This window comes from Haliotis asinina, chromosome 2, assembly GCF_037392515.1.
Source record: "Haliotis asinina isolate JCU_RB_2024 chromosome 2, JCU_Hal_asi_v2, whole genome shotgun sequence".
Lineage (NCBI taxonomy): Eukaryota > Metazoa > Mollusca > Gastropoda > Lepetellida > Haliotidae > Haliotis > Haliotis asinina.
Genome location: NC_090281.1, coordinates 60804853 through 60826986, shown reverse-complemented (window position 1 = coordinate 60826986; position 22134 = coordinate 60804853). Strand labels below are relative to the sequence as shown.

Sequence of the window (22134 nt, the reverse complement as noted above, 5' to 3'; positions counted from 1 at the left end):
GGGTTTAGGTCCCTAGTTCTGAGGCTGTGGGTTCGAATCCTGGTTGGGACCCAATAACAGTACTAGAATCTGTACGTTGTTGATAGAGTATAATCCCAAGATAACACGTGTAGCATTTAACGACTTACTAAAGGACATTTTCTTTTCATAACAAACAAGACTGAAAAAATGTCACACTGTATTTTGTATGCACTGGACTGTCGGATGAGACACAGATGTACCAGTGTCCTGCTATCCAAACCTGACAGCACTCTACAGAGCTGGAGTCGTAAGAGCTACAGCTCCAATCGTCACCTCACCAACATCCAACCTGGTTGGTGACTTGGTAGGGCAAATCTTCTGTGTTGATCTGCAGCTGGTAGACCAGTTTCTGGAGGAGCTGTAGAGTCTCGTTCCCAATGCTTGGTGTCCTACTCAGGAAGTGAACACAGTAGTTGGTTATGCCTAAAAAACTCCCGCAGTCGTACTCAATGGCGTAGTTATCGTCCAAATAGACTACAGTGTAGTCTACCTAAAACATAGCAGAATAAACCATATTAATGTGTTGTCAGTTTTGGTTCAACGTCTTGAATAGTGGTATGCAAAGAATTATCACAAGGGTAACACAAACTGACGTATAATGGAAAGAATACAATTGTTTAATGTGGCTAAAATTTGAAAAGCAAGGACAAGATGTTGGTTTAAACTTTCTCAAACCTCAGATAGTAAACAAGCATTTTATCCTTACGTGAATACCGCAACAAGCAACTGAAAATAATTGACAACTCATGTGTTCACGGACAAATAAAACATGTGTTCATAAGGAAATTAAGCAAAGATGCAATTAGCAATTTGATAAGTTTAAATGAAGACAAGTGAATGTACAGGAGTTCAAACTTTTCAGATTTTGTAGTCATAATCTTACCGAACTTGCCTAAGCAGTTGCGAATCAGTTCTAATATATTATTAATATTAATATTGTAATCTTGTTACCACTAACCATTGTTTCTAGATCATATCCGTACACGTAAAAGAAGGCATTTTTTCTGATTTGACTAATATATGTTTTGTGCACGTAAAGAAATAATGATGTGATATGCAAGTATTGAAATACATACAAATACGTTAACAAATTGGGTCTTGAGTTATTGACCTAATAATCAAGAAATTAAAAGATAGCACATAAATAAAATTTCCTTATGATATAACACCTAAATGTACCATGATTTGTCAGTGGCTGTCAGTTGAACATAGTTTGGCATCTCGTAGGTATTTGGAGTAAAATCCCAAATATATCCCACAAGCATTAGATTTGTAAAGATATGAAAGTTTGACATGACTGTGGGAGTGTTGTGGAAAATTCATGACAGGGAAATATGAAAACGTTATTATTTCGTGTGTATGTATGTGTAACTTACAATGATCTTAGCCTACAATCGCTTTGTGCAAGTGGATGGCGGTTGAAGCCGAATCCTTAGATCGCGATCTTAAGGATTTACAATAATTGTAGCTCTAAGGTCGTTTTGTGCAAGTGGGCCCAGGTTTTCTTATACATATCTTTGAAAGTTGTCCCAGTTACAAACAGTCTTTTTTAACAGTCTGTACTATAGTGTTTAACAGTTTCTACCATAATATGCAGTACAACAGTCATTGTTCTGTATATCGGATGGTGATGTATTTGACACTTGACATAGGTCTTGTACCTAATGTTGTTGTGTTGACTGTCTTCAACCATGCATCATGTGGATACCGTTTCTAATTGTTCATCAGTTTTACATGTATATAGCTTCTATTGCCTGGCAGGATAGTAATGGCTGATGACTTCCATACGATGTATATTGTTTCTCATTGAGTAATCCCTGCGTGAACTGACCTGCCATGTCTTACTGGCAGCCAAAGATGTAATTCGGATGGCGCGCTGAAGCATTTGTGACTTTCGCCAGTCTCCGCCCCAACAGTCCTCTTTACGATTCAGACCATATATAAGGCAAACCAGAACTTTAGCAGCACAACGTTCATTTGCAAAACGCTGGTTATAATTAGCTTACAGACTCACCTTTGGACTTAGAACAAAGAATGATTCCTTCCACTTGCCTTGTGGACCTTCGGCCGTCAAAGTACCTGAAGGAATACATCATTCTTGTGTTTGTTGGAACATCTATACCCTCCTTATTTAGAGTTTTCTTTGGAAATTAATGCATACAAATATGATACCCATTTATGTACTCAAACCTCACATTATTAGTTTGGTGAAAGGATATTTTCTTTCAAATGTACTTCATTATTAACTTTCTTCGGAGTATAGATCCAAAACAGACCCTTGCACTCGAATCACCATTCTACCCGCCACCGTTATCGTGTTGTGTGTGCAATAAGTCACCAATCTGATTCGTTAGTGTATCTGTGTGAATAGGCCCGAAGCTGCAAGCAAGAGAATTCAGATGTCACTTTGGTTGTCTGTAGATATCTACATTCGCGTTGGTGTACTTCACGTGATTGTGTAAAGTACTCACTCACTTACTCACTCACCCACTCTCCAACTACTCAACCGGTTGTTCATTCATTCACTCACGTGCACCCTTTAGTTAAAAGCAACAGCTGATACTGTCCCAAAAACAGAAACGCATAGGTGATTTGTATTTTTATAAATCTATTAATTACCTATTGTGTTCAAACAGTCGTCAAACAAAGTGTTGATTTTACACAATTGCACAAGTAAAAATCGTTTTTAGCTGAAAATGTTGATTTCGATGAGATTTCTTACAAGGATTAGAAAGGCATCGCCACAACGGAACAGAAATCACCTTACAGTTGAAATTGTGCAGCAAAACGCATTCCCTGTCTGACAATAGATATCGAGATTGCTTTCAGAAATTGGCATTCGTTTTGAAGGAGTTTCGAGGTCAAATCACTACGTCATGTCTTGACTCACGACACGGAACATCGCCATGGAAAGACTTCACGCTGCTGGAGATTACCAGGCGTTTGTATGTTAGTCTGAGCAAGATATCATGGCTTGCAGCTCGTTGGAACCAAACAGTTACCACAAATGACCGTCCCCGTACAGGCAGACCTCGACTTACCACTGCAGCCCAAGATCGGTACATCCGGGTTCTACAGTTGCGTAATCGTACTGTGAGAGCACAGCAGCCAGGGTGCTGTACTGTACGGAACAGACTGAAACAGATTAGTCTGAGCGCCAGGAAACCCGACGTCGGAGTCATGCTACGTCGTCACCATCGCTCTCAGCTTCTCCGTTACCTGACAATATCCACTTGGGTGTATAGACATATAACCACTGGTATGTCTCATGAACTATCGAAACAGATATAGATGTACCTGTAGGTGCATTTACCACGGATAAAATATCTCCGAATGTCAGTTCCCAGACCATGATTATCCCTTGCAAAGTCCAGACAAGGTTGTCTGAAACATCTGCATTAGTGCGATCGGAGATCAACGTTGATTGTTGGTTATTGCGCACGCTGTAATAATTAAACAGCAACAGCTGCAGTGACTAGGCTCGTTATCAACACAACTGCTTACTGCCCGTCCTGTACTGGCGAAACTAATTGTCGACATGAAGCGAGAGCATCGTCATTACCTCATCACTCCTCCACGGATGTCTCTGTTCCTAAAATCACAGTTTTCCGGGACGATGTTAAAGAGGACGTCTCAGAACAACCGACCAAAAAAGGTCATGACCTGCCATGTAATCCAAACTGGGGGCACTGCTGACATGCCTTGGCCGAAGTAACCTTCAGTCGCACATTCATATAGTCTCCTGTGCGGTCGTGCTAAATAGAACAGATACATGACGCTGGCCTGTATATAAACGAGTTTGACTTGACATTCCAGTGACTGATAGTGTGAGCATCCAACGGCACCATTAGGGTAGGACCATACCCAATGAGCTAGTCAGAATTTGCTTGTTTAATGAATTACCGAGTCATTAAGGGTTCATTAATGGACTTTGAAGAGGAGGACTCGCAGCCACCAACAGATGCAGTCACATGTTCTTCACCAATTTGATACATGCATACATGCAATTCACCTGCATAAAGTTTGCAGTTTGTTCCTTAAATCAGGAGCAATTCATCTTCGAAGTAACTATATATGTAAATATACATGACATATAGTGAGTGCTTTAAGTGGGTCCAAACTTTTGATGGGTTGTATATATGTTTCATTTCATATCTTCGTTTAGTGCTGTTCTTATCTTTGAAAGACAATCCACAGCTTGTGCAATGGTCTGTCTCATTTGGGTAGGTCCAGTGAACAGCTGGGTCCTCTGAGTATTTTGAGGGATAACTGATGTCTCTTTCAATGTAAAGTTGTTTATAGCTGACGTGAAGGAAAATCAGCTGAGTATTTGTCGCTCTAAGGGTTTATAAACTATTTCTCGACTTCCTTTTCCGAAAAAAACTGCACCGATGACGTCGAACGACTGTTTTTCAAATGCCTGATTTGTTCAAACAGTTTGGATCACATTGCAGCCATATAATTCAATTTATACAAAATGCTCAAACAGTTTCTTCCCAAGGCCTAAACGGTTTGGCCTGTGTGTTAATAATAAAAGGTTACTAATTCATTTGAGGCATTTGCCAGTAAACGCATGCGGCATTTACTTATAACTGTAAGACCAAATTTGCTGAATTCCATCAAAATTGTTTGTCACTATAATAGCATTAATGGTTTAAAAACCCTACAATGTGAGTGCAATAGTTAACCTTTAATACACACACTTGAGAAGACAAGTGCAGATTATGATGGATGCGTTTAAATGTCATGTTTGTTTCACATTAAATTTTCAATAAATAGCGCCATTACTTGGTAACATTGCCAACAGTATTTCACTTTCTACAGTGATTGAGATTTAAACATAGTTACTGTCACGGCACTTACGTATAATTACGTAATTCAGGTGGGATCTCGGTATGGATGAGATGACTTAAATGGATAATGGGTGATTCAACAAGGAGAGTACCGCCATGCACGCATTTCCTATGAAAAAGGGTGAAAACAATTTCAGTGTGTACCCTTATATCTATAAGAAGAACCTTGTGCTCGAAGAACGATGTACTTCTCAATGTCCATACAACCCACTAATTCTCCTCCAATACATTTTCCAAAGATTATCATGCACACGCACTGAATGTCTCTCAGACTCACTAATACAATGTGCTGGCTCACACACGTACCCACTCTGTCACATGACCAGAGTATATCAAATAGTCTCTGTGTATTCATTGTTTAATCAAGAACAACAGACAAAATACAGGAGTTATACCCTACACATGATTAAAACATGTCTACATTTGCTATGAGTTTCTATTTCTAGTGTAAGAAAACCCTGAAGATCCGGGTTAGAATCTTCAGCAACCCATGCCAGTGGTAAGAGGCGACTAACGGGATCGGGTGGTAAGGCTCGATGACTTGGGTGACACATGTCATCGGTTCCCATTTGAGTAGATCGATGCTCATCCTGTTGATCACTGGGTTGTCTGAACCAGACCAGATTATTTACAGACCGCCGGCATGTAGCTGGAATATTGCCGAGTGCGGCGTAAAACTAAACTCACTCTCTCTAGTGTAAGAGAAGCTCAACGAAGAGACGTTAAAATACTATGCTGGTTTTCGGAATATTCGCTATTCCATCTGTATTGTGTCAGTCCATTGGTCTATCAAGAATTCTTATTGCAAATGACTGATCATGTTTTGTGTGGCCGTATACATTTAGTTTACAGTTTAGGGCTGTGTGATACCATTACTTAAACCGCACATTTGAGAGTGTGACAGCAATGTCATAGTACGGTAACGTACGGTAATTTTACCGTATTTAATAGATATGGGTCCGATGCCTTACCCGTGGCGTTAAGGAATGAGCCCGAGGGGGAATTCTTTCTGCAACTGTTGACGGCAATTGCGTCACCACTTGAACTACCGTGGGTTGGTTTCACGTCTATTGTAGTACACACGCAGTCCTTCTCAAACATGGCTCCACCAGCAGTTTGAATCTTGCCCACTTCATACCAATGGCCGAAGAATCGACTGTTCTGGAAAGCCACAGAAGGTGGAGGAGACTTGCACGCAGACTGGTACGACAGACACACCAGCGACGTGATCACCGCCAACTGAAAAAATAATCAATAACATTACTAAACTCATGTCCAACCATATATTCTACCTGCCAAAGGTTTAGGCTCGCTTACAACACTCAGTGTATGTAATGTATATACATATGGCTGCATCGATGAATTTCTCCACTTACTTGGAGATGCCTTATGAAGATGATTTGCACGGTGATCTACACCAAGTTTCAGAAAGTATGTGCCAGTCTGGTGCATGCGGATAGCTACGTTTTGGAGTGAAGAATTCGCAAAAGTTTCATCATTTATTGAACTAATGGCAATAATCTTTGGTTACAAATTTGATTTACAATACATCGGTTCATGTGTAGAACAGCTGACGTAAGTGGCTGCATTTGAGGTGAGTCTAAACATTTGATGGGTAGCATACAATTAAGTGAGCTTACATAACAGCGTGGCCATGTCTTCTAAAATACGCACCTTGTATGTAGTTCAAAGCAGAGTTAGTAAGAAAGTGAGTTAGGATTGAGAACCACATCGACCAGTGGAAGGGTGAAAAAGATATTTATAACTTCCTGGTATACTCCCCTTTTCATGGAAAACAGAACATGCATCGGTCTAGAATGTGCATTCAAGATAGATGGCGTGATATGTTTGAAATCCTGCGATACAAAATGACAGTCAATCAATGAAGAATTATAAGCCTGTGCCCCGTTTCACAAAACTCTCGTAAGCCTAAGATCTCGTAAGTTTTATCGTAGCCAGTGTACCTGCTATACTGTAACACAGGAGCTACGGATGCGACGAGAAAACTTACGAGATCTTAGGCTTACGAGAGTTTTGTGAAACGGGGCCCTGATTTTTAACCATTTACTCATCCGGTTTAGCAACAGATAAATAAATTGTCTGTTGTATATGGATACATTTTTAGCAACAGAGAGTTACGTTTGCCGAGAAAACATTCAAGACATGGTTGTGGTGTTACTAACAGTCAAAGTTCCTAGTGTGGTGATCTACCTTCAGTTGTTGGCGATCTATAGTCTGTTTTTATACTGTATTGTCCCTATAAAGATCTTAGTTTTAACTTTCTACGCTAGCTTTAATGCTAATTGTGATATTCTAGTTGCTGTACTGTCCTTTGTCAGGTTGTATAATACAGGTTGTATAATACACATATATTCCATTTCAGTGTTAAATGTTCACGATATGGCTGAAATATTCCCGATGTGAGGTTAAATATTAACTTACTCACTGAGGTCAAAGACAAAAACATTCAGTGGACAGGTATAAACTCGTACCCAAAGGAACCTTAAGTCAACCAACTGACGTTATGAAAAATGGAAATACGTGACAACCTTTTGTTATTGTTGCCAAATGAAAATGTCTTACGTGACTGTCATCCATCTCTCGGTGAAGTCGTTGTTCAGTTGCACAGGAGTAAATAAACTCAGCTGGATAACAGAGTTAGTTGTCTTCGTTTATGATGCTTAAATACTCCTTAGTTACTTGAAACATACGTGGCCATAAGCTGTATCTAATAATTCACAACGAGTTTATTGTGTGTTCAGATTATACCAAAGTCAAGTTGTATAACGGCTAACACTTTGCTTGCTGATTATTCTGTTCTTGCTTTGGGTTAAACTGTCTGTTTAGGATGTCACGAAACACTCATAAAATATGTCGATAAGTCTCAACTCAATCATATGTTCAGTTGTCCGACAACGCTGTTGTGAGGCGCCTGACAGGTATTTTCCAAAGTGTCTCCACGCAAAGTCAAGAGTAATTGATAATGATCTTATGTGCCATACTGTTCTCATCTGGACGGACACGAGACTACTCTTGTCTTTTCTAAGGTTATACTAACTCGACTGTCATTTGCCTTAAGACTGACATTTTTAATTGCGAATAATGCCGAGTAACGTTTTAGATGTTCTGTGGACGATCCAGTTCATTTCCTCTACGTTACCGAGGATATCCATTCAATATCCATTAGTCTATGAAACACATTACAGAACAATACACGACACATTACTAAAAGGTTTACTATAAGTAAAGAGGATGATAAGGTGATACCGCTGAAAATACCAGGACGTTTTATTTAGACATAATGTTATCATGTTATTAATATGTTAAAATATGTATTTGTGTATAAAATGGGAATGTTCCTTCTAAAACTGTTCATGATTTCACCTTATCATCACACAAAAACGAAATGTTTACATGACTATCAGTATCTGCATCAGTCCGTGTTCATCAGAAATCAAGGAACTGTACTCGAACCATTAGACTAACGCTTAATCCCTGAATGCATAAAAAAATATAATTTTGACAGTAACAAATTAACCCATATAAAGTGAAAAGGAGCCCGCGAGAGTTTGGAGACTCATTTAGGGCTTTAGCATTGCGGGAAAGGCTAGGCATTAGAGAAAATAATGTGGTTCAGGTACTGTGAGACAGACTAATGTTTACTTTGTAGACCGACCCCTAAAGTGACTCTGAACCTTGGGAAATCTAGCCTTGCTTCAAGGAGACTTTAGAATTGCAAGTCGGTAGTCAAAAGGTCGAGTACCAGTTGGTCACATCTGAAACACGTGTTTTGACACGCGTTTCATATCACCCTGACATGCGACCTTTTAAGATTGTAGCGCCTGGGCAAGAAATAACTATGTACAATGATACTGATAATAACAAACAATACTGAGATCACACATACAAGAAAAGGTTTTTGTAACCTTCTACGAATGCGGTTTAGAGACATCCCTAGTGCTAAAACCTATTACACTTTATCACGGATAATGAGTCACGTGTCCGTAGTATTATCATGGATATCTGACTCACGCTCAATGTCCTCCAACCAGTCCTTGTTTTCTCATAATGTCTAACTCCAGGCAAGGTAGCAACAAGCATAACATGTTGGTATAACGCTGCCCGAGATTCGAACCCCGTCTCATGTACAGATTGATGCTTTGTCAGCTGGACCACGGAGGTGGTCGCAATAATTGCAGACACGGTCTCCTGCTAAAATGTCACTTGACATTATAATTTGTAGTACGGGCGGTGGTCTAGTGTTTAAACCGTTTGCTCGCAGTACTGCACTGCAAGACCAAATCGCTGAAACATTTTTCAGTATCTGAAACACGGGTGTACAATGATACTACATATGTACACACACACAGAGAGAGAGAGAGAGAGAGAGAGAGAGAGAGACAGACAGACACAGACACAGACACAGACACAGACGCAGACACACACACACACACACCACGTTACTGGGTAGGACAGCTCAGCAATCAGTCATTGTTGAAATCGCGATCCTCTAAAGAGGTACCTGTTGCCCGTGCAGATAACTAGATCAGACAACATGCATCTTGAATGAGTCGTTTCAGCCGTCCACGGTCCCGAATAACATGGTCACAGATATGTTCTCTGTAATAGGTCCAATGACAGGTGTTACAACACCTAGCGATAACTATAACTACTTGACATGACGCAGTACTTTGATACGCACAGTAATATCTTGCCTGTTTTTGTTATTTACCAAAGTATTGTACTCTGCGTATGTATATTATCATGTCAACACTTCATCATATATTCCAATCATAAATCGAAAGCTTTCAGTATATGCCAGACGTGGGCTCGAACTTGCAATTATTAATAAGTGACTCTAGTTTACGCCAATTTCAGCAACATTCCAGCATTATAACGAGGGGGAACACCTGAAATGAGCTGCACATATTGCACCCATGTTGGGAATCGATCCCGGGTGTGATCAGGCTGCGCATTAACTACAAGGCTACCCTACCGCCCCCTTTCAGTTATTAATTTGTATATGGTTGTTTTAATACATATCCAGCTTGCACATCACAACAATGCTTGGGATAGGCAGTCTTCTAGAAACGTATTTAACCGGCATTAGTCCGAACTAATGCATTCAACCACATACACGTGCAGTGTGTAACCGCAATAATGAATGAATGAGCAGTTCAACAACCTTTAACCTTACGTATCCAGGTTCTGATTGGTGTCAAGAACAATGCCATTCACTTACTGCAGCAAAAGTACCTCGTACATTGCCCCGGGGATTGAAGATCGCCACATGGCGAACCCCTTAAATAGCTACTCCGTTACTTAAGCTTTTCTACATGAACATATGAACAGACCTTATGCTGCCACCTAGAAATTATTTTGATAATTTTAATCTGTCAATGCTTCAGACTTAAGCCTATTCAGCTGACAATCCCAGATTTAGCACTGTTGTTAAAATGTACTATCTCACCTTAAGCCAACCGTCCATTATCGTGGTTCGGGGTAAAAGAAATAATGGGATGGGTAGGTCAGATAACATCCACCATATGTGACCAGATTAGACAGTGTGAACACTGGGTCACAACCTCGATATGATGACAGCGATCATAGATATCAAACCTGCTTCCACGGGAAATAGAACAAAAAACTGAGTGAGTATGATTTTACGCCGCTTTAAAGCGTTTGTTTGTCACGTCGAAGACCCGGGTTCGATTCCCAGCATGGGTGCATTGTGTGAAGCCATTTTCCGGTGTTCCCCGCCGTGATATTGCTGGAATATTCCTAAAAGCGGCGTAAAATCACTCACTCACTCACTCTTTGCACTTTGTTGCTCTCAGTGATTATGGTCTATATTATCACGAAATAATCGCAATTCTCAGTGATGAAACTGTTATACTCCTCTTGATTAGAAAACGCACTTTTTCCTTAAAACACAACTATTCAAGTATTCATCCACTAACTATAAACTGCAATGCACAGGTGAAGACATGAATAAACGATGATGAGCGGCACCGCTATTAAGGCTAGAAAACCGGAAACTATTCAAGACCATCATCGTGTTGACTAACCCCGCCATTCGCGTGTTTGAAATAGAACCAAATGATCATACATCGTTACCTGCAGTTGTACATTAGAGACCCGATATCCAGATCCATTTGGATCCATTTCGCTGTCAATGTAAGAAACCTTGACGTCATCATTGAATCGCAAACTTAATGGAACCATAAATAGATACAGTCTATAAAACGTATTACTTTCATCATGGTTGTGTCAGTCAAATGCACCATCCCATAACGAGAGATGCCTCTAAACACTTGTGCAAATTTCCGTTCATTCTAGACTTGACTATAGTAACAGCTTACTGATAGGGATCAATAAAGGTCAACTGACTAACCCCAGAAGCTTCAGAGCACCGCTGCCAGGATTGTGACTAGAACACCAGGTACCATCACACATAACGCCAGTCCTTAGGATTTGCACTACCATCCCAATGAAGCGAGAATCAGCTGGGTTGTGTATGTTTTGTGTATGTTGTCAAAATGTCAAAATGACATGGAGCGAGCATATTTATCTAATATTTTAGTAGATTACACATCTATAAAGGTTCTCCGATCTCCAGATCTGAATCTTCTGAACAGAACAAAGCGTAATCTTACCAGTTATGAGCAGAAATTGCTAAGTCACGCAGCTCTTCAACTACTGAACAAACTTCCTCTGGACATCAAACTTTCATTATCAATACTGTATTCAAATACTAACTGTTTTAAGGCTATTATTCATAAGTTGAATTTCTCCCTATTATGTATACGCTTCATCCCCTGTTATAATTCAGGGATACTTGAAGCTATTACATGTATTTTATTGAGTTTACATTTTCTCTCGTCTCGTCTTTTCTCTCCTCTTTGAGCTTGTATCTAGTCGGTGGATACAGTTCGGGATTTGAGCATGCTCATCGTTACATAGTAATATATACATGGTGTTTAAACCGAAATGGGCTTAAAAATAGAACTGTTCATAATACATAATTTTTATATTCAGGTCGAATCATGTTTCCTCTCCTTGTGAATCAGTGCAATTGATGACACGTGGTAATAGTGCACACGCTTAAACGCACAAACATACAACGCGCATACACACATACACACGCGCACGCACACACACACTGATATACAGAAACATATGATATATCGGCCACCTCAGCACTGGGAAACGCTTATAGTGACCTCTGCTACCAGCGCCAACCGTCAACGGTCAACATAGCACATGGAACTGATGCAATACATCAGTTTGACACAAGTGCTCGTTTACCACAAAAGATGCATACGGCCTCGTCATAACCATTACTGAATAGGACAGAACGTTCAAAGCGGACTATATCCAGAAGTATCATGTATTATTTAATCAGTCATTATTACAACGGAGTAAGGGGAAGTGTTTTCAAGCTGCGTCTTATGTTTACGAGGTCAAACCATTGACCTGATCAGACAGAGAACTAGGGATCAGAACTTCATCGATCTACTGGACAACGCCATTAGTGGCACTCAACTCGTTCAGTAAACTGGCATTGTGGGCCTCGTTAAAAGCTATTGGGTCACAGAAAGGACAGGGTCATGTGCAAATAAAAAATGTTTATTATCTGTGACTTGACAAATACATCTAGCCTATACATAAACCGTTCGGACAATAACATATTTGATGAATACTAATGTGTCGTAAGTAACATCATTCGGCCAGAAACCTCAAAGTGAAGTATACAAAGGTTCAGTACATGTGTTAAATACACGAAGATTTATATAGTTTATTCTGGTCGAACACCACTAGCATTGTATACGGAATACATATGCACGCACCGAATGTGTTCGGACATACTCTCCACTCAGAGAAACTATTGGTGTATATTCCCTTATTCAACCTGGTAAGTTTAAAATGAGACAAGCCATGTAATTCCTGATCAGCTACAGCCAAATTTCACGGTAGGTTTGTAAACAAGTAGAGCTTATTAATAGTTCAATAAGGCGTCCGTCCCCAGGTGGGCGTTGTCTTCAATATCTGTTGTGGCCACCACAAACTGAATAAGTCTTTGAATTCGATCTTGTGGAACTCAGAAAACGTGATTCGTCAGTGTACAATTCACGTTGCTAGTTTTGTGAATTCCAGAATCCACAGTTTTTTGCAGTACTGGACCTGTTCGACTTCGATGTAGTCGCAGCACCTGGTCAAAGTAGTGCCTTCTGTCTCGAAGTCCAGTTTCTCGTAAACCATTACCAGTGTTTTCCGCAGACACTCTCCTCGAAGAAGACACTGCACATACAGTTGCTATGACGTGCATTGAAGTTAGGTACATTGACTAGTAACTGCTAAATCTCCTCGAAGAGTAGACTACGAAAGATGTTGGAGAAAAAGGCATTATGTTTTTATTTATCTGTCTGATATTACTGGGTGGACCGCTTACTATTTTGGATAGTATGTGCGCACAGAGCTGTGCACTTTACACTAGGCGTTATGACAACAGAAACAGTCTGCACCCAAAATTGACTCCAAGGCTTTTACACCCTGAAGCCCGATGGATCACAAGGCTTGCGTCTGACATCGCTCGCCCACCGCGCCCGCTATTGTCCTCATGAATCGAAACAATCATCCGATCACACGCTGTTGTTAGCTTAAACAGTGACTAGACGACGACAACGGACAACATGCGGCACCCGTCGTTAGGACCATACCTTCACTTACCAACATTTATAAAAAAAAATATTATTTTACTTTACCCAACCCAACCTCCCATCCGCAAAGTACATACATACTAGAAATACAGAGCTATAGTGATACCTACAGTAACACGACAGTGATAAGCGTTCCACCATACATACATGTAAACACACATAGATACATAGATCTATCCATCCGTCCGTCTCTTCACACACACACACACACACACACACGCACACGCATGCATGCATGCATGCATGCTTGCATCCATCCATCCATCCATACACACACACACACACACACACACACACACACACACACACACACACACACATACACACATACATACATACATACATACATTCTACCAGTGGCAATGACAAAGTCACCACACCGAGCTGCAGTATCACAGACCACTAAGTCAACAATGCTCTCTTATCAAAATACTTCGTGGTGCAATATAACGAGTACTGAAGTGACGCTTTAAAATATAAAAACTATACTAAACAAATGTATCATGTATGATTTACTCATTCATAATTACAAGGATTTCAGGCTAAGGTTTCAAACAGCAGTCGTTGTGCCAGCGGTCAAAGCCTTCACCTGGGCAGACAACGAGTTTGGGATGAGGACTTCATCAATCACCTGGACTACTCCATTTGTAGCACTCAGCTCGTCGCCCACCATGCTGCCACTGTCAGCCTCGTAGGAAACTACAGTGTCAAATTACAGGATGACGTCAGTAGCATATTGTTTCAAAACCATGATTTCTTAGAGGCTACCCTACCGTGATATTTGACGAACAATCTTAATAGAGTAACTAACTGTGGTAGCCCAGTAGCTAGGGTTCAATTCCCCACATGGTGCAACGTGTTAAGCCCATTTCTGGTATCGTGTTTTTTTATGTTATGAGAGTTATAAATGATGATTTCCACGCACAAAGATGGGAACTTTGAAGTTTTTAAAATCTGAGAATAAAAAATGTTGACCGTTTCGTGGACAGTTATTAAATATGAAATATTTAATGTTAAAAATTAAATGTGACAAAATTTATGCAATAAAAGCTCGAAAACAGGTATTGTGATACCTATCGATTCATGAAACTTTTGTATCGTGACATCCCTATCACGTAAGTTACTCACAGAACAAGAATTGATGTAGCCTGATCCGGTCGGCCTCCTCAAAGGTGTGCAAGTAGGATGTGTGATACGACGCCCTGTAGATCGTCCCTGGGACTACGTGATACTGCAGAATACCTGAATGCAGAGCCATATATTAATGTACAGCATGAATAATACCATCATTATCAAATCACCACTGACATATGTTGGCAATATGACGATTTGTAAAGCGCGCCAAAACGTGTGGTGGTCCTGAATTTGGCGATCCCTAATCATGTGACTGTTACTCGCAGCCTAAACTGTTGATGAAAATGTGCATTCTTTCAATCTGACTGATAAATATCGATAGATCGATACACATCTTTGAATCAATCAATTCTGGGTTGACCTGTGCGACGTCGGACGTTATCATTTAGATTTATCCTACCAGTTCCATGTCCATTGTCTTCTAATCGCCAGTCTAAGTAAACTTAGTCTCAGTGTATTTCGTTACACTCCACCACTGAGTCTAACAAAACCTAGTAGAAGGTCGTGTTAGGTAACCTTAGAGCAAAAAAATGACCGCCCAATCAAACACGAGACGGTTAAATAGATTTAACCAGTCAAACAACGGCTGCTATTTAGGGATCGGGGGGACTTTCAAAATATTCAGGTCACCGATACAGATCTCTCCACAGACAAAAATCAGCATAAAACACAGTTATTTGACCTGCAGTCTATACGGTTTGGGGTTTCGGTTGACATGGTTATCATTAGCTAATATTTCCGCAAGATAACATCCTTGAATATTGTCAAAAATACTATTTACGGCGACTGTTTACTGACCGTTGTCATGGCTGTACGTATCATGGCCGGAAGCGATCGTACGTTAAATAGCATTCGGAATCGTTCGGGTACGAACCTTTTCGAGATAAAACGTTCAAAAGGTATGTGCGAATGTGCACTTTCACGATTTGGTAAGCTGTGTTCTGATTGGTCAATCTCAAAGCTTACCTGACGCGACCACCCGTTTTCTTAGACTCCGTAGTGGAGTGTAACGAAAAATACTGAGGATAAGTTTACTTAGGCTGTCTAATCGCAGACTGTTGGCACTTTTTCCAGCAAGTCAATTGCCTGCTGACGCTCCGAACATTACAGAAACCACGTTGCAACTTTATACACATAACATTAAAGACATCAACTAAATCAGGATTGGGCGTTTTTAGTTTTGTTTTTAGTGTTACGTTTTACAGATGTCAGTGCGTAGATATGGAGACTAGGAAACTAGTTCGGAATTCAGACGAATTGTACGTTGACGAAGATGAAGGCATAGTTTAAACTTCTTTAGTTGCTTCCAAGAAAACATGATAAACAAGTATGTTATCCTGTCCACGGTTGTCCCTACACACATAGTCGAAATACCGGACTCCACCTTTGCAATACAGATGTGAACATATATACTTACTGTTTTTGACAGCAATGGGCAGGCAAAGACACAATACAGACCATGTATGACATACACAGTAATTAATGGAAGTGACAAAGAGGAAGAACAGGGTGGCTGACAAGACAGTGTACACTGCGGTGGTTCTACACATTAAGAATGCGGATTAAGTTTCATACGGATTGGGTAGATAGTTATAATTAATTTAGTGATTTGTTTTTGCTTCCATCTACTTTTCATACTTACTTTTCAAAAGTGCAGGGTCTGTGATCAGCGCTTGTACAGTTGCACTTCCAAGTTTGTTAAAGGCTGCGTCAGTTGGCGCAAAGAGGGTGATGGGCTTTTGATCTGCAAAACACATTGTATACGGTAAACGGTGGGTGCAGTGAAATAAAACTCGGCTGTACAGATGGCCTCAGTTATCGATGCCTGTGTAACACTGTATCGTTAAACTTTGCATCTTTTTGGGAAAAAAAACTTTGAACATATTATGTTCAAACAACTATTTTATCTCTCCAAATGTGGAACATGTAAAGTGCACTGATCATACCATTGGTGTCTTCGTAATCTATTTGGGATTTTTGGGGTTTCAGTGTTATTTTTTGTTTCTTGTCTTTTGTTTATGCAATTATTTGTTTGTTTGTTTGTTTATGGGGGTTTGGGGTTTTTTTTTGCTTTTTTTTGTTGTTGTTGTTTTGTTTTTTCGTTTGTTTTGTGCGGTTTTTTTTGTTTTGGGGAGGGGGGTTGGGGTTTCTTGTTTTGTTTTGTTTTTTATGTTGTTTTTTTATTTGTCTTTTTTCTTGTTTTTATTTCTTTTGTTTTGGGGGTTTGGGGTTTTTGTAGGGGGGTGTTTTTTGTTTGTTTTGTTTTGTTTTGTTTTTTGTTGTTGTTTTTTGAGGGGGGGAGGGGGGAGGTTGTAATAATAAATAACCTTTACATCCTATCCTTAATAGAGGGTTATACCGGCAATATTCCAGTAACTAAGTCATTTATTGATGAGCGATGTAGTTATATTATAAACTCTGTCAATGACTAGATAATAATAGAATAGTTAACTTAAACGAGCGTGGAACTAAAACTAAACCTCATTTACGGACAACACAAAATAACATCGGGCTGGAAATCACCAACAACTGAAGGAAGATCACCATACTAGAGGTCATGTTGACGTTTAGTCCTTTTGCTACCTGCATGGATCATAGCTGGATTTACATCACCCTATAGCCGTGAGAGAGCGATCTTAAATTTAGCTATAGTTTTGAATCATAAAAATACTACGTTTTGGTTAGGTTAATTTATCCTAAATGTCTTAGAAGATACCTACCGTCACGGGATTTGGGTATAAACCTTAAACACCTTTACAACGTGTTGCCCACAATAAACGTCAGTGGAACTTGATTTCCCCGAAACCTAGTAAAACAGTTTAAGGGAAATGTTTTGTGGATAATGATCTGAAGATATTCACCTTGAAAGAAGGTCTCGAGAGAAGCAGTCTTGATAACTGAGGCGAGCGTGGTAAGATTTGCGTCTTTTGTGACAACGTCCAACACTGTTCCCGTGGGTGGCGTCATCACACCTCTAATCAGGTGGACGATTCCATTACTCATAACTACATCACTTGACTGTACGGTCTGGCCCTCCACGGTAATGATCTGAATCAGATGACGTTATTATGAGCAACGGTGACGGTGATCTCCACGGCATCTGGTCTGAATCAGATGACGTTATTAAGAGCAATAGTTACGGAAACACCTCCAAATATGAGTTACAACACATATCTGATTTAATATAGTGAATGAAGAAATTAAATATCCTTTCCATCAGATATATACTGAGAGAAACAAATAAAGGAACATAGGAAAATTCAGGCGTTTGTTTTACAGTTTTCATCAGTAGCTTCGAATGGCGTTGTGGGTGGAAATCTGAGAATAAATATTGGAACTCTGCTGTGAGGTGGTGTTCCCTTATTTGTGTCCCTCAGCATATAACCATCATACAAACAACAAAAGCTGATTAAAATACATTGCGTACACGTATATGTTTAAGTATTGTAGATGTAGGTAACAACATTCTTCATCGTAGGCACAACACATTGGTATTGAGAAACAGTTAACTGTACACCGGGGATGGTATTATTTCCCAGGTAAAGAAGCAAAGGTTTAACATTATACATTCCCGTGTATTATAGTCATTAGCACCTGAAAAATGCAGACACATGACAGCATAAAACAGCCATCATCACATGTTTCTAGTTTTATATGCACTTCAACAATGGCGAGCAAAACATCTATTTTTCAGATATGAATAATGAAGTATGATATGACACACGTAACAAAGTCGTAACAATGTGTACAGTATATACATTGCTTTGAAAGTTTCCTCTGGAATCAATACAAACTGATCATTGTAAACGTTTTCTTATAGTTGGATATATATTAACGTTGTACAAAATATTCATTTAAAGATATAAATGAATTCTAAAGTATGGAGAGAGGCCCTGTCCCGTCCTACTCTTTCTCTTGAAGGAGTTGATATTCTTCCATACCTTTGTAAATATTCCATATTGATTAGGAGAGAAAGAATGCAGTGTTCATGCACTGTTTATCAATTGGATGCAAACTGAATTGTTTGGCAGTACATACCTCGAGAAGAAAGTGCAACCCCGTTAAGTCCCGGAGTCAAATCAATTTATGAAGTGGCCGAAAAGTTCTCACTGACAACACTAAGGCTACAAGATCAAGGTTGGCCATTTTGTTTGACATCATATTCTGAACAGAGTCTCTACCCCATTATCACCTCCCCGTACCTGTCCGTGCCCCTCTCACAGAATGTTGTAATGACTGATCCCAAATACAGGTGACAGTTCTGGAACATTTGCATCTTACCCCCTTAGCGAGATACACGTTGACCCTGAGCTCCGAGCTGGGCTGGAGAGTAGTTAGACTCATCTCATTGTAAAAGTCAGCTCGTTTGTATTGACCATTTGCAACATGGTATTTGAGAAGGGCGGCCAGTTTTGCCTTGTCAGTTGTGTCCAAATTAGCTAGGTCGCTCTCGGGTGGCGCAAACAGAGTGTATGGTCCTGTGAAGAGTCAATATAACATAAGATAAGATGCTGAACCACTAATGTAAAAATTAGCAAATGTCAAATGTCGTTTTACGCCGTTTTACCCTGTTACCGGAATAGCTATGCCGCTCTCGAGGGGCGCAAACAGAGTGTATGGTTCTGTGACGAGTCACAGCAATATGAGATGAGATGCTCTACCACCGCGTAAGAGTGAGTAAATGTCATTTTGAACAGGAATGCAAATAAGGAATTAGAGTATGTTTAAACATGAATCGAAATGTTTTATCCGCCTAAGCTTGAAAGCATTCTTTGGCATCCGCACAGGCGATGTTGTAAATAGGCTTAACATGATTTCAGTACGTATTATAGAAACTCATTACGATAAAAGCAAATGTTATTTATCATTTCATAAAATGTAGAAGCTGTTACAACATCGTTGCCTCATACCACCTTGTGAAAGGTTCAACGACAACAATTTACAGTAGCTATAGAAACAAATGCATTTTCTTTAGCAATAAACGAAATAAATACATCGTTTTTGTGTCTTAGTTCGTTGAAAAAGGACCCACAAACAATCGAATAACTTATTCAGAAGATGGACATCACAATTAAATTCATGAACGTGATGACGTCACAATGCTATGACTACACTGCATACAAAACCGTGTTCAGTGGTGTATATTTTCCATTGAAAGCTAACGAAGACTGATTTTTTTATGATAAATATAATCTCACCCTCGTGTCATCTGATAAAAAATATATCAACACTCTTTGACAAAAATAAAGACGTTTGTAACTGTATCAACTCTTGGTGATATATTTCATGTCAAAACACACTCGGGGGAGATTCTCTATACATATTCAGGCTGAAATACGTTTGTTTCAAAATTCCCCCATTGGCGAGATATTGCAATAATATTAGCTGCATTAATTTGAATCTTGTGTCCTGATACTTGTGGATACAATTCCATGTAATTACACACTAAAAAGCATGAGTTAAACAACAAAAGTATTCTCGTCTGTAAATGGACGAAATAGCATAAATTCGAAGTTTTCGAAAAAAAATCATTTCTTTTCACCCTTAGGATATATGCATAGACAAAAACATGTTTAATTTGTCAAAATCCTTGGACAAAAACTAGCCACAGTGCAAAGAGCTTATGACACACAATTCCAGAATTGTGAGGTGTTCTTACCGGATCCCTTAAGGGTATCAGTGAGCCCCGCTTGCTGAATTAGATTAAGAAGGTTGGTGCTGCGCCGTGCTGTTAGGTAGTCGATGATGGTTAAAGAACTTGTTGTTGTTTGTGCCGTTACAGCAACGACGAACATGCAAAGAACAAACAAAGAATACATTTTGTCTGCTGCCAGTACCCTTTAGTCAACTGCCGAGAAGAAAGATTAGTTTCAAGAACCTTCGTGTATAGTCAGACTGGTTAGAATCACGTGACATAACGGCGTTCCATTTAATTCTTATCTGAAACTCACTTTACACAGTTAATTTTTTAATGAGCTCACAACAGTCGGTTTCATCAAGATAAAGACTTACAGTGTTCAGTTCAAGGATTCGTCTCAGTACAACTGTTAATACAGACAAGTCCAGTTCATTCCATGTGGTCATAATCACACAAAGACTCTTCACAGTATAAAAAAAATAAGTAGTGTTTACATTCATCCTATGTTGAAGTAATCTTGTGCATGTCACACATGCTATTAAATAAAGCAAAGACACTAGGGTTGGACAATCCCTGCCCCTGTCCAAGTGCCTGTCTTCACAGCACAATGGAGGAGTGTCTGTGTACTCAGTAGAGTAGTGCTACTTATTGTAACTGTAATCAGTTCATTCAGTGAAGCGTTGTCAAATTGGCTCTGCTAGATTTTATTCCATGGTATAATCCTGTTATCTTAGATTCACTGGATTACGGTCATTGCTTAGTCATCATGTTTCAACACACCAATAAAAGAGTCATGCCTGTAAAACCGCGGACTTGCCTGGAAAATGATGTGATATAAAACAAAAATGCTTGTGCAAGTTTTCAGATTTTCGCAATTGTTTATTTGTTGTTTAACGCCGCACACAGCAATATTCAATGTATGAGGCGACGGTCTATCAATAATCGAGCATTTACTCTGAAGGCCAGTTGTAACACCAATCTTCAAAGGTTCGTTGTAAGATTCCGAATGTAAACCGATGTTCGTAACTCACTGTTTTAAATACCGAAGATACAAGGTGAGTTATCTAATGATAGCTAATGATAGCTTAAAATGACAATTTCCTCACCCAATTTAACTAGTCATGAAAATATTGACCATGAACCAGTCACAACATATTGTAAATGATGTCACCTCTTTGTAAATGTCACAACTAGTATGTGGCACTGAAATAATAAAACACACGCATACACACATGCATTTAATCTTGGTCCAGTAGGAATCTACACAACACGAGCAATGTCACCGAACAAAGCTATCCCGTCCCTGCCAGCTGTCAATACAAGCACGAGTTCCTCATGAAAAATATGCTAGTACGTAAAATGTATCAGCCTGGGGTAATTGTATTTTCAGCTTCAGGTTTAATTTGAGGTGTAAGGTGTTTACAGTTTTTACTCCCGATGCCTTTCTTGTCAGTATGATGTTCCTTCGTTCCTACATTGTATGTTCGACATGTACCAGATGGCCATGTCTACTTATTGACTTGAAATTATCTGTCCCAAGTTTTACCTGACATACTTCACGCTGCATGTTCATTCTCGATCCACGTCTTCACGTTGCTTTTCACATATTTGACAGATAATGGCCCAAAGAACGATATATACTACAAACAAAAAGTATGGGAACATCCTAAATTTTTATAAAAAACTTAAACGTGGTGAGGTCACTTATACCTTAAGGTAAATGTAACTTTTGTGTGCCTAATAGGCTCTTTAAACGACATGTGGTGAG

The 22134-nt window shown here is 39.5% G+C and overlaps 2 protein-coding genes across 2 annotated transcripts; both read right to left on the bottom strand.

Moving 5' to 3' along the window:
• Nucleotides 1-163: 163 nt before the first annotated feature.
• On the bottom strand, nucleotides 164-10431 carry LOC137272756 (apolipoprotein D-like). Its single transcript, XM_067805144.1, has 4 exons — nucleotides 10345-10431; nucleotides 5846-6113; nucleotides 2036-2100; nucleotides 164-511 (listed from the first exon to the last, which is right to left on the bottom strand). The coding sequence occupies exons 1-4, from the start codon at nucleotides 10411-10413 to the stop codon at nucleotides 296-298; spliced, it is 618 nt and encodes a 205-aa protein (XP_067661245.1). The 5' UTR covers nucleotides 10414-10431; the 3' UTR covers nucleotides 164-295.
• A 3660-nt stretch (nucleotides 10432-14091) lies between these two features.
• On the bottom strand, nucleotides 14092-20647 carry LOC137272755 (transforming growth factor-beta-induced protein ig-h3-like). Its single transcript, XM_067805143.1, has 6 exons — nucleotides 20388-20647; nucleotides 19010-19206; nucleotides 17590-17776; nucleotides 16371-16472; nucleotides 14723-14836; nucleotides 14092-14293 (listed from the first exon to the last, which is right to left on the bottom strand). Exons 1-6 carry the CDS (start codon nucleotides 20545-20547, stop codon nucleotides 14145-14147), a joined length of 909 nt encoding a protein of 302 aa, XP_067661244.1. The 5' UTR covers nucleotides 20548-20647; the 3' UTR covers nucleotides 14092-14144.
• Between the last annotated feature and the right edge of the window lie 1487 nt (nucleotides 20648-22134).